Source organism: Bidens hawaiensis, unplaced genomic scaffold, assembly GCF_021521415.1.
Source record: "Bidens hawaiensis isolate Kalapana, Puna unplaced genomic scaffold, B.hawaiensis_p1.1 tig00067079_1, whole genome shotgun sequence".
Classification (NCBI taxonomy): Eukaryota; Viridiplantae; Streptophyta; class Magnoliopsida; order Asterales; family Asteraceae; genus Bidens; species Bidens hawaiensis.
The window spans coordinates 32,540-45,304 of record NW_027501883.1 but is presented as its reverse complement, the minus strand read 5'-3'; the positions used below and the strand labels follow the sequence as shown (position 1 = coordinate 45,304).

General features: G+C 34.2%; 2 protein-coding genes across 2 annotated transcripts; one reads left to right on the top strand and one right to left on the bottom strand.

The window, feature by feature from the left end:
- Positions 1-1,482: 1,482 nt before the first annotated feature.
- Positions 1,483-4,849, bottom strand: LOC143604838 (uncharacterized). Its single transcript, XM_077081196.1, has 2 exons — positions 4,091-4,849; positions 1,483-1,763 (listed from the first exon to the last, which is right to left on the bottom strand). The coding sequence occupies exons 1-2, from the start codon at positions 4,792-4,794 to the stop codon at positions 1,757-1,759; spliced, it is 711 nt and encodes a 236-aa protein (XP_076937311.1). The 5' UTR covers positions 4,795-4,849; the 3' UTR covers positions 1,483-1,756.
- A 2,154-nt stretch (positions 4,850-7,003) lies between these two features.
- On the top strand, positions 7,004-9,846 carry LOC143604839 (lipid phosphate phosphatase epsilon 1, chloroplastic-like). Its single transcript, XM_077081197.1, has 4 exons — positions 7,004-7,357; positions 8,840-9,065; positions 9,152-9,225; positions 9,313-9,846. The coding sequence occupies exons 1-4, from the start codon at positions 7,040-7,042 to the stop codon at positions 9,571-9,573; spliced, it is 879 nt and encodes a 292-aa protein (XP_076937312.1). The 5' UTR covers positions 7,004-7,039; the 3' UTR covers positions 9,574-9,846.
- Positions 9,847-12,765: the final 2,919 nt, after the last annotated feature.

Here is a 12,765-nt window from a genome sequence, read left to right as displayed (position 1 = left end):
TCATGTCATTGGCAATTGATATCTCGCTATTGAGATTCTATTTGTGCTCAATCTCCAAAACTTGAGATGGTTGATTCTCTGTTTAAGATGGTACATGGCACTGATGATGAAGGCATAATCCGGTGTCATCGTTCTTAGTTACAAATAATGACATATTGATTCTTTAAAATGATCTTATCTACACTTTTATTCTTGAACAATGGATATATATGTTTTCATTGATATTGTTGTATAGCAAGTCGTTTTCGGATCCCAACGCATCAAGTGGGTTTCCAACTAGAAATAATATACATGAGAAATATAAAGTGAATAAGAATACAGAAACCCTATATACACATGTTTATTAAAAATTCGTAAAGGACTAAAGTCTAATTAACTAATATTATGTTTTAACAATAATACAATAAATACTATTTCCTTTAAAAACAATAGATAAATACAACTCATTGTCCTACTAAGACTTGTACACAACCTGTAGGTTCATGAGGTGTTTAAAAACATTCGTGTACCGGTAATTTCTACAAAATTAATTGTAGCTATTCAAAGATATAAGATTTAATTAGTCGGATGCTTTTTTGGTTTGTGTATATTGCATGTATATTTCGCATCCTTTTAAAAATTACATCTATGCTCCTAGATACCTTGATTTGGGTTACTTTGGTGCTCCTAATGTAAATGGCCGTTATTTTTCCAGTTAAGTGCGTATGAAATTACTGAAATACCCTCTATTTAAAAAAATGTTATAATCCATTAAAATATTAAAATTAAAACAAACAAATAAAATGAATTTTTAACAAAACAAATTAAGCCAATAATCATTGATTAGTTGGCAAATGCTAGTCGGTTTAAACATGAGGCAAGGTGAGCTTACCATGTTTGAACCACACATGTGGCAAGAGTTATGCAGGAACCTCTTGGGGGGGCACACTACGATTCCAACAAAGAACATCATTGTTTTAGGTTACGAACTCGGGTAAGGTGAGTTATATACGGGTGGTAAGCCTTTCGGAGTTCCCATGATTAGGGGCCTTATAAAATGGTGGATAAACTTAAAGAGACTTGATGAAAGTTAAAGGACACCAGAAGAGGTGGCTGGCAGTGAACGAAGGTGATAATATCATCACCCGAAACTCAATCTGCTATAGTACGTTACACAACTCCGAGCATGTAGGAACTTCTTATTGAAGATTATAAGGTTGGTTACCATTTGGATATAGAATTGAAAGAAGACGTCAAAGCGTTAACTTACAAGTTGTCTCTACATGTATCATTTTATTTACTGGGTTATGAATTTGACTTCAACATTATATTAAACACCTTGAATTCTAAAGCATAATCTTACGATTAAAATATAACAATACTTACTAACATACTAAAACCAACAAGAGCTCATCTTAATTATTAAACTATGCCAAATCACCGTCTCAATCGCGAGTTTCTTCATTGTTTAAAGACTCTTATGTTAACTGAAACTTCAAAAAAGAATATAAGTGTTTACATTGACTCATGAATTTACAGAAAATACTGCAGTCTGCAAAGAGTAAAAAGTTTACCGAAACTTAAAAACCAATCATCTAAACATACATATATAAACCGAACACTATTTAGGCAACATTTTTAACACCTATTACAAAACATAAAAATAAACACGAAACCAGTCAAAAACGAACATCAAGATTAGAGTTGAGGCAAATTTCACTTACTTCAATATCAGTTGAATGCAAGCACTTGCTAGGGTAAGCTTCAGTTGAACCAATTATCGCCTGCAAGAAAACAACTTATATTAATCACAATCCACCATTTATGCCAGTTACTGCACTGGCTCGAACAATGTGTGTTTCTTTGTAGGATATAAAAGTAAAAGCAGCATTAACAATCTAACATACTACTGCTAAGGAGTAAAATTTCAGCCTGAGTGGTAAAGTCCTATAAGACTTGAATTTCTAATTTGCTAAGTATTCATATATTTAAATCCAAGTCTGCAATGATTAACATAAGACCTACCAATTGTCATTGTTGCAAAAATGGCACCTAGGCGCAGAGTACTCGACGAGTAATACCAAGTACTACCCACCTATAACGATTACTCGGTGAGTAATTCCAGAGTACTCGCTACTCCCCAGTCGACAGACTGACTTCTGCAACCATGCCAATTGTTCAACCTCGGATATCAAACAATCTTTGAATCAACCCAAAATGGAAACTTTGAAGTTTATAAAATATCATACGCACAAACACTGCTTTTACGATGTTACCAATTTACCATCTACAAGTGATCTAATTCCTGTGACGAGTATTGAACTCTAGTTTAAGAACTAATATGCATTGTAAAATCACATTAACATTATCACATACCAATAATACTAATTACTATGGTTCTGTTTAAGATCAAAACTTAAACTCAATTGAAGGTACCAGCATCAAAAAGTTATCTTTTTTTACCTTTTGCCATCTCCTAACTCTTTTTTACATCAACTAGATCCAGAAACCTAATACCTTCAAATAACTGGCATTCTCCAGGAACTACTACTTAAATGTACTCTGAAAACTAATTTCATACAGCAAAACTTTGCATAAAAAGCATTTTCACAAGTGGCAGACGCTCCCCGGGCCCCCAACCAGTACTGTATTAGCGCCATGACCCTTGCTCGATTTTCACCACACAAAGGGTTCAATGTGTCATGTCACTTAAGTAATGACGAGCCAATTCTCTATGTATGCATACTCAGATATCAATGCATTGTTTCATTTTTAGAAGGCCCACAATTATATTTAAGTATTTAACTAAAACATGGTTTCCACCATTGTTTGAAAAGGCGAGCCTTAGGCGCAAGATGCCTCACTTTTGACCACCTAAGGCGCAAGCTGTCACAAAGGCGCATTGAATAACAGCCGAGGGGCGCCTTTTTTACACTAGGTATTTTTATGCAACAGAATGTTGTACAACTAGCATTTTTGGTTGTACATGTAGTTAATTTATATTAAAGCTTATTTATAGCTAATATAATAAGGGATGCTAAAAAACTATGTGATAAAAAAACTTATATAAGCAGCTTGCAACACCCGTACGAAATCGGTGCGCTTTTGCGAGTTGCGCCTCAGTTTTAGACCCTGCCACATTTCTGTGTTTCACGCCTTTTTAAACAAAAAAATCCCACTAACAGAAAAAGCTACTTGTAGGGTCTAAGGAGGACAAGACGAGGGAAAACCTTTCCCTTAACCCCTGCCCTAAGACCTCGTCTGGTAAAACCAGTATAAGCAAGTGATTTTAGTGAGATGAAAATTCATAACAATCTTATTTCCAATCTATACTACTCTATGGCCAAATTTTGCAGATTGATCAGTAGTCAAATTACAATGTTTGTGAGTCGATTGATGTATAAACGCGTATGTAATCACTAATCCTTTATTATCCAAACCAACTTATTTATTAATCAAAAAGCTACAATTATCAATCTATGCAGTCGATATCGCCGATATATCAATGATATATCAGTTATCGGTCATTTGGCGAAATATCAGTCAGAATATCGGTACCGATAATATCAACAATATTGACCGTTATTGGACCGATATATCACCGATATTCCTGATATCAGTGTTTTAAGTCTTAATCAATTCTTACTTGCTACGATTGTTAGTGTTGTGCAATTTGCAAAAGGTTAATATATTAATAGTAGGAGACTATAATGAATTATTAGTGTTAAATTGCTATATATATGAATTTTACATGATATTAAAATTACCGATATCTCACTGCGATAACCGATATCTCAAATATCGGTCCTTGACCAATATCCGATATTTTTTCGCATTAACTGCTTAGTTATCAATGCATATTTGTTTCAACTTTCAAGCAAGTAAAACAATCCTGAAAACAACATTAATCATACACGCCACTAATCAATACTTTTCATAAACGTCATGGGCTTCTGTCTCTTAGTAACGATAACGAGTGCACAAGTGAAGTTATAAACTTTCCTTACAATCCAATGGCCTAAAATCACTTAAAAATCTTAACTTTTACACTAACAATTTTCAACAAGTAATAAAACTCTACTCAATCCAAATTTATGTATTTAGTATTTACCTTCTCGAATATCCTCCATTCCGAGCCACCGCCTCATGTCGCCCTTTCCGTCTCACCAACGCCCGTTCTCGTTCCTTCTCCCTTCCCTCTCTCTTCAACCTCTCTTCTCTCAACTCCTCCACACTCTTTTTCCTATTACTCTTCGTCACCGTCTCCAAACCACACTCATCGCCATTACCGCCACCACCGACTCGTTCCTCACCGTCTACTCGCTTCTCCAAGTACCACGGCACCTTTACGCCTTTCCCCGCCACTCCATACCCTAACCGATACTTCTCGTCCTCCTCCGGTAACACCGCCTTTACCTTCTCCACCTCCTTCTTCATCCTCTTTAACTGCTTATCATCTCCTGATGACATCCTACGCTTATTATTATTATTATTATTTATGACAATTGGATCTAAAAACCTAATTCCTTCAAACAGATTAATATGTTTTGACTTCGGCTCGGGCTCGGCTTCTGGTATTGGATCCGGCTTGGCTACTGGAACTGGAACCGGCTCAGATGAAGCCGAAGCCAAGCCGCGGGCTTGACGGAGCTGTTGGATGCGAAGCTCGGTGTGGCGTTTGCGAGATTGTTCGCGGCTGAGCTGTTCTTGTTTAGCAGCGGCTTCTTCGTCTTTACGGACTTTTTCACGGTTGTCGAAATTGTAAACGTTCCAGCGCTTCTGTGGAAGGATGTTTAGACCTCCGTGGCCTCCCATGGCGGAATATTATTATTATTGTTATTGTGATGGGTTAGGGTTTGGTTTTGAATCGTGAATAATTTTTGGCTTTGACTTGTTTATTATATCGTGAATAATAATAATAATAATAATAATAATAATAATAATAATAATAATAAACTTTATAGATTTTTTTAGAATATATATATTTTATTTTTAATGATTAAAACTCTAGACATGGCCCAAATACAACAATTAGTTCAATATAAACTTATATGAGTTGAGCGGTTGCAACTTTCACACTATATGTTTTCATTAAACCTTCGTTTAAATTTCAAATTGATGTTTAGGGCTTTTGATTGGAATAAGAAAACGAATCAACTGATAAAACTTAACTTCTCTCAGCAAATAACAATTTGAAAATTTTAACAGTTGTAAATTGTGGTACAACTTTAAAATTTGAAGGCAATTGTTAAGGGGTGGGGGTGGTTGTTTTTTCATCACTTGCAACACCCAATGAGGGTGTGCCACCTCATCTCCACATTCCATCATTAGTGATGAAATTTAGTTGGGGGGTAGCGTGATGGGTTTTGGTATACATACATACGTACATATATATATATATATATAGGGTAAAGATCGTAAGAGAACCCTTTGCAAATTGAAAACTTTGAGAACCATTTTGGACCACTAAAAACACTTTTAAAAAAATATTTTAAAAAATCATAAAACAAAAAATATTAAAAATTTTAAAAAAGTAAAAAAAAAAACAAAATTCTTATATTTCATTCCAGTTTCATTAAAAAAAATTGAAAAAAAACAAAAAAAAAACGTTGTATTATACACATATGTATAATTTTATTTAATCTTTTGTTACGTAATATACACATATGTACAACATCATTTATCTTAAATTATACACATGTGTACAAAAAAAACATGTAAATGTACATTTATGTATATATTATACATATATGTATATAAATTAGGTAGACCGAGTTTTTTTTATGAAACCGGGATGATAAAATAAGAATTTTGGTTTTTTTACTTTTTTGATTTTTGTGTTTTATTTTATTTTATGATGTTTTTTATTTTTGGGTTTTTTGTGGTCCAAAATGGTTCTCATATTTCTCAATTTTAAAAAGGTTCTCTCATGATCCTGATCCTATATGTGTGTGTGTGTGTGTGTTTTTGTGTGAGTGAGAGGAGTATATTTGGGTATATATATAGAGAGAGAGAGTTCCATCACTCAAACCCAATAAACGCGTGATGGCCATCACATAAACCACCCCATCACTCGTTATGAAAGGGGTGGCGGCGGTGTTCCAAAGGCTATCACTCGTGATAGGGTAGCTATCACGGACCACTCCGTCCCCCTATATGGGTGAATTTTTTTATCCCTGGCCAACATCCCTAATTCGTTCAGAATCTGATCCTTACTAAACCTACTATCTTGAGTACTTACGACACTTAACCATTTATCTCGCTCTTGTCCTTGACTTATTCTTACAGGTGACTATTAGTGACTTAATCAACCCTAAAAATTCGCCTTGTAACTTAAGAAAACGTGTTGAATGAGTATTATAAATTATAACGGCTAGTAGTGTTTGGTCACAAGTTTGTCTCGATAATTTGTTTTTTTACCAAAACACTCCCCCATGCGATATCTAAAAACGCATATATTTCCATGACACCGGTACTATGTACTCTATGGTAGAGGTGCACAAACCGGTTTAAAGCTCAAAACTGGTTTGGGTTGAAACCAGTTCGGTTTGGTCAACAAAAGTTAAAACAAGTTTATGATCGGTTTCGGCTCGGGTTGAAACTGGTTTCTTGACTAGGTTACGATCGGTTTCGGTTCGGCTTCTTATATGTTTTTGCCCGGTTAACCGGTTTTTGCGGAGAAAATTACAAACTGGTTCCAAATCGACGGTTTAAATCGGTTCCAAACCGGTTTCTACATAATCAATTTTAAACCAGTTTGGCTTCGGTTTGATTTTCGAATCGATTCAGTTAACCGTTTTATTTGTCCACCTCTACTCTCTATGGTTCGGTTCTTCGGTAAGTTTGTTAATCGAGGTTAATCAGTTAAAAGCTATCCAAAATTCTAAAGGTTCCATTTGTCAGTTGTTTGGTCAACTATCTATCTACCTCCTCAATTAATAAATAAATACTGCTCAAATTATTATTATTATTATTATTATTATTATTATTATTATTATTATCTTTACCTAAAACCAAAACCAAAACTTTCATCAATGCAGATTCCAACTTCGATTGCACCATGCTCTCGTCGGCAGTAGCCTTCAACCCACCACTAGTTTCGATTTCGAACCAATTGGGTATTAATCGGCGACCACCACTACCACTACCGCCCTCTTCTTTTTTTACTTTTACGTTGAAATTGAAAACAGAGTCCACCAAGATTGTTGTTAATCGGAGAACCATCATGGCATCTGGGTCATTGGGCGATGAACGTATACTTAATAATAATAATAATCAGGTGGTTGAAGCTTTCGAACAGGAAGCTTTGATTGATATTGAAATTGAAAATGAAAATGAATTAGATGGTGGTCGGCTACACGCTATGGTTAATCTTATGGTTAGTGTTTTTGTTTCGGTTTTTGATTTTTGGGTTCGGTTCGGTTTTGGATGATGTTTTTTTCGGTTTTAAAACATTTTGGGGAAAAAATAACACTTGACCTAAGATATTGAAACTGAGCATGATATTGTTTTTTCTTTAAACTAATTATTAATAGAATATTGAATATTTCGGTTTCGAATATTAAAAGCTAAGAAAAAATACATTTAAAATCAAAAATTAAAATCAAAACTATTATTAGTTATTATATGTAGCTACCAAATATATTTGTTATTAACCATATGTTAAAATTAAACAAATGGTCGTTAGTAGATTTTGTTTTAATGGTTATGGTTAAGATATTATGTCTTAACATGGTTATTTCAAGTTTTTGGTTATTTCGGTTCTTAACAAAATACAAAACCCAACCAAAACCAATATTTCGGATTTTGCTAAGTTCAAAACCGAACCGTGGGTTTTTAATTCGGTCCGGTTTTTTCGGTTCTTAACAAAATGCAAAACCGAACCAAAATCAATATTTCGGTTTTTACTAAAGTTCAAAACCGAACCGTCGGTTTTTTCGGTTCTTAACAGAATACAAAACCGAACCGAAACCAATATTTCGGTTTTTGCTAAAGTTCAAAACCGAACCTTTAGTTTCTAATTCGGTTCGGTTTTTTCGGTTCTTAACAAAATACAAAACCGAACCGAAACCAATATTTCGGCTTTCGCTAAAGTTCAAAACCAAACCGTCGGTTTCTAATTCGGTTCGTTTTTTTCAGTTCTTAACAGAATACAAAACCGAACCAAAACCAATGTTTCGGTTTTTGCTAAAGTTCAAAACCGAACCGTCGGTTTCTAAGTCGGTTTGGTTCTTTCGGTTCTTAACAAAATACAAAACCGAACCGAAACCAATATTTCGGCTTTCGCTAAAGTTCAAAACCGAACCGTCGGTTTCTAATTCGGTTCGGTTTTTCCAGTTCTTAACAAAATACAAAACCGAACCGAAACCAATATTTCGGCTTTCGCTAAAGTTCAAAACCGAACCGTCGGTTTCTAATTCGGTTCGGTTTTTTCAGCTATTAACTAAATACAAAACCGAACCAAAACCAATATTTCGGTTTTTGCTAAACTTCAAAACCGAACCATCGGTTTCTAATTCGGTTCAGTTTTTTCGGTTCTTAACAGAATACAAAACCGAACGAAAACCAATGTTTCGGTTTTTGCAAAAGTTCAAAACCGAACCGTCGGTTTCTAATTCGGTTCGTTTTTTTCAGTTCGGTTTTTTTGGTTTATTAAAAATGTTTAAATAAACATGATCTTTTTCGGTTCGGTTCCTATGGTTAGTTTTCTGGGTTCAAGAAATTTATTAAAAATGCTTAAATAAATTACAACTGAAAATATAGTATTCCAACACTCGATTTGTATTCCAAAAAGTTCATATTTTGACTTTTGAGTGTCAAATTCATCGGGATTTTGACTTTTAAATTAAACCGATTGCAGAGTAAATGGATTGTTGCTGTAAGTTTCGGCGGATTCTTGTTCGTGAGGCGTGATGCTCTTGCGTTATGGGCTGCAATGGGGTCTGTTATAAACATGATCTTATCAGTCACATTAAAGCAGATTTTGAAACAAGAACGACCCGTTTCTAGAGTGAGTTCTGGTCACGGGATGCCATCTTCGCATGCTCAAGCCATCTTTTACACCATCGTGTGTATTATCCTTTCATGTAATCTTCTTTTCAACTAAACAATAATAATTTCATATCAAAACAGTTAATGTGATTTTAATGATTTTTTATGTTTGTTATGACAGTGGTCGAGTTTCACGGATTCAGTGGAGTTTCAGCTATTTCTAGCATTTGTGTTGTAGCGATCGGCTCTTATTTTGTACGTCAAGATAATAAGTTTTTTTTATAACTTTCTGATTATTTTTGATTTCAAGTAATTAAGAATGTGAATTTGCTATCTGTACAGTCATGGTTACGTGTGACGCAACGCTATCACACTGCAATTCAAGTGATTGTGGGTGCGATCGTGGGGTCGGTTTTTGCTGTCGTGTGGTTTTGGGCTTGGGAAGCGCTTGTTTATAAGGCGTACGAGTCGAATTTGGTGGTTCAAGTACTTGTTACGGTTGGAGCTGCGGGTTTCACTTTAGGGTTTATTTCACATGTTATTAGGCATTGGTTGAAGGTGAAGATTGATGGTGTTTTACATTTTATTGGTAGGTTCAAATGATTCAATGATTGATTATACATTACTTTTATACATAGTTGTTTTGTCTTTTGTAATATTTCTTTTACATATAATTGTTATGTCTGGTATAATATTTTACAATGATCTTTTAGCTTGATTCTTCAGCTGACCTTTTTGGCATTTTCATATGAATTTACTTTCTTCATGCCATCAAAATATATCTATATCTATATTACATATAAAACATATTGAATGGACAAAATAGTAAATTAACTCTTTCCGGAGAGACGCCTGTAAAATTGAATGTAATTCACCTGCGGCAACACGCTACAATTAACATCAGGCGACATTAAATTATCTTAATTTGATAATCTATATCTATATTACATATAAAACATATTGAATGGACAAAATAGTAGATTAACCCTTTCTGGTGAGACGCCTGTAAAATTGAATGTAATTCACCTGCGGAAACAAGTTACAATTATCTTCAGGCGACATTAAATTATCTTAATTTGATAATCGGTTTTGAATCTAGGGAGTTTCTTGTATAGAGTTGATGCTAAAATGGTAGTAATACACATTCAGTTCCCATCAGACCCATTTTGGAAGATTGGTGTATTGTTGGTAAACTTCATTTTGGATCGGTTTAAGAATTGTGACTGTTTGACCTTTTGAAAGTCAAACCATCATTCAACAGCGGGTTAACGTATTTGGCTCAATATTGCACCAAATTTTACTCGTGGTTTCAAATTTTGAATTCTTGTTATTAGTGATTTATTTTTGTTTTGTTTTTTTTTTAATTTTTACGTGTAAGCAGGCTGCCGTCGAGAAAAACTATAGACATGATGCACAAAATGTTGGTGATGAAGGCGGCTTCTTATTCTGGTAATTATGGTTTTTTCATCTAATATGGATAGGATGCACCAAATGTTTAAACGGGTTGATTAGGTTCATATTAAACCAACGGATACGATGTTTAGGTAAAGGGGTCATGTTCACGTTAAACGTGTTTAGCGTGTTTAGTTTTTAAAACTATTACTCATTAATGCAGCAATATAAGCTTAAAGAAGCATGTGTGTGCAATCATCTTTTCTCCTAGGACTGTTTGCCATTTTGAAGCTTAGCAGGCTTGTATAGTTGTATGTGTCCGCTGCACGAATAATGACGAAGTACCCTTGCCTTTTCAATTGAGGATCGTGTCATATGGGGTGTTATAGTCAACTTTCCAAGAGTCACGAGTCTTTCAGAAGGTTGGACATGTATATTCCGTGATAGTTTCATTCTTAGATTTAGCGGTCACAAATTACTTATATCACAAATTACTTATATGTATACGTGTGTCAATGTATTTGCATGTTATTTAAAGGATGTGGACAAAAGCCCGGAAGATGCAAATTATACGGTGGATATTCTTATAATATGTGCGGTTCCTAAGGAAATAACTAAGCTTATTCCACTAAAAGAGCTCGACGAACTGACTGTTTTTTCTGTTTTAAATATATATTAAACAAATATATATTCAAATTTGTCTAATTAAAAAGTCGATATGGTCTTCCTCTTCCTCTGCACTTGCCTTTAAATATGAGCTCACAGAAAAGGAAAAGGGTTATGCGAAGACTCGGGTAAACATAATTTTATTATTAAAAGGCACATTTTATTATCAAATGGTATTAAATAACTAATAAGATGATGTGCAATTTGATGCAGATATGCGAGTAGAGACGATGCTGTGGAATTGAACCGGAAAGTTGCTTGTGAAATTTGTAGCCTAGATGTTTAATGGTGTTTTTGAAGACATAAAATTAGAAGAAATGGTTTCTCTTTTATTTTGTTTTGTGCGGCAAGAAAACCTTCAAGATGCTCAACAGCCCAGGGAGAACTGGACATGTTTTTTACACAATTGCAAGATACCGCGCCAAGGGCGACTGAAGTTCAGTTTATTTTATTCATATTTGGTTATACTGTTATATTGTTATCTCAACGAAAGAATGTTCTTAGTGTTGTCAAGGTCTCAACCCTCATCGAATCTAAAGAAATGAAACTTATGGCTTCTTTGGTTCAAAAATTCGTATGGGTTTTCGACTTGTCATAAATAATTATAAAAATGATTCGCGTTTGTAGCACTAGTTATTTATTTTTGTCAAATTTCTAAGATGGGAAAGTCATTAAAGACTAAAATTTGACATTATATAAATGATCAATGATGCATATTTTGACTCAAAATTTTGGTTTTCAGTTTACCCGAATCTGATACAGGTAGTAAGTGTATCACATTGCAAGCAAAATATATTTATTCGTAGAATCTATTAAATACGTGAGCGGTTTTTCAAATACTTCTTTAGTGAATTAAAGAACACAAATTGATTTATCAGTTATACGACTTTGTCGTAGTTTATTTAATATTTTGGATTATTAAATGTGCTTTTTGTATGTTGACGAATCCCCACATTGTGTCCCCGCTGAATGTAAATGAACGAAATTTTCGTCCGTTTATTTAATAAACGAACATAAATGAACTTCGTGTCGAATGGTTAATAGTTCACAAAGTTTTGTTCATGTTTGTGCTATGAAGTCTTTAACAATTGGTTAAAGAGTTGGTTACTATATCAGGTTCTAGCGCGTCTCCATTTTATGAATTTATTATTTAAGGTACTTTATATGCGAAATCAAGTTTCATTTGCTCTAAAATATGACATATTGCATATATTCTAGCTTGTAAAACTATGCTGGTTTTTGTTTGTCAGATTTGACCATGATACTAGGATACGGTGGGTTGTTGATATAAGATCTTATAAAGAATCTGATTACTGAAACGGGAGTAAATATCAGTTTGGATTGAAGGGAAACCTGCTGAAGTTGCTTGATCTTTTGGCTAGATTTAGTGGTTGGGTTCACAAGTTTTGTAGAACTGGGACGTGTATGATATCCGGTTGTTGGATGTTATGTGTATGGGCGTTGGGTTTATGATTGTTGGATTGGTGTTGTATATAATGCATGTCATTGTATCCACTACTTTGGTGCAAGTTGTTGATTTGGGTTTTGACTGGGGAAAAGTCGAACATTGGGTTTGTTGCGTTAATTTGGGAGTTATATGCTTTATAGTGTTAAAAGGTCTCTACAAATGTAGAGTGAAGACTTTATTACACTTTGCTTATGTTTTGTATTTGTTGGTTTGTTTGAATTTTGTAATGTTTGTTAGGTAGTTTGATCTTGTCCAGTTTGAACATGTCG

Bases quoted from the DNA above. Each gene is read 5' to 3' on its own strand.
- LOC143604838 (XM_077081196.1), bottom strand. From the start codon at position 4,794: ATGGGAGGCCACGGAGGTCTAAACATCCTTCCACAGAAGCGCTGGAAC.
- LOC143604839 (XM_077081197.1), top strand. From the start codon at position 7,040: ATGCTCTCGTCGGCAGTAGCCTTCAACCCACCACTAGTTTCGATTTCG. The intron at 7,358-8,839 runs GTTAGTGTTTTT...AACCGATTGCAG, and splicing joins ACGCTATGGTTAATCTTATG to AGTAAATGGATTGTTGCTGT. The intron at 9,226-9,312 runs GTACGTCAAGAT...CTATCTGTACAG, and splicing joins TAGCGATCGGCTCTTATTTT to TCATGGTTACGTGTGACGCA.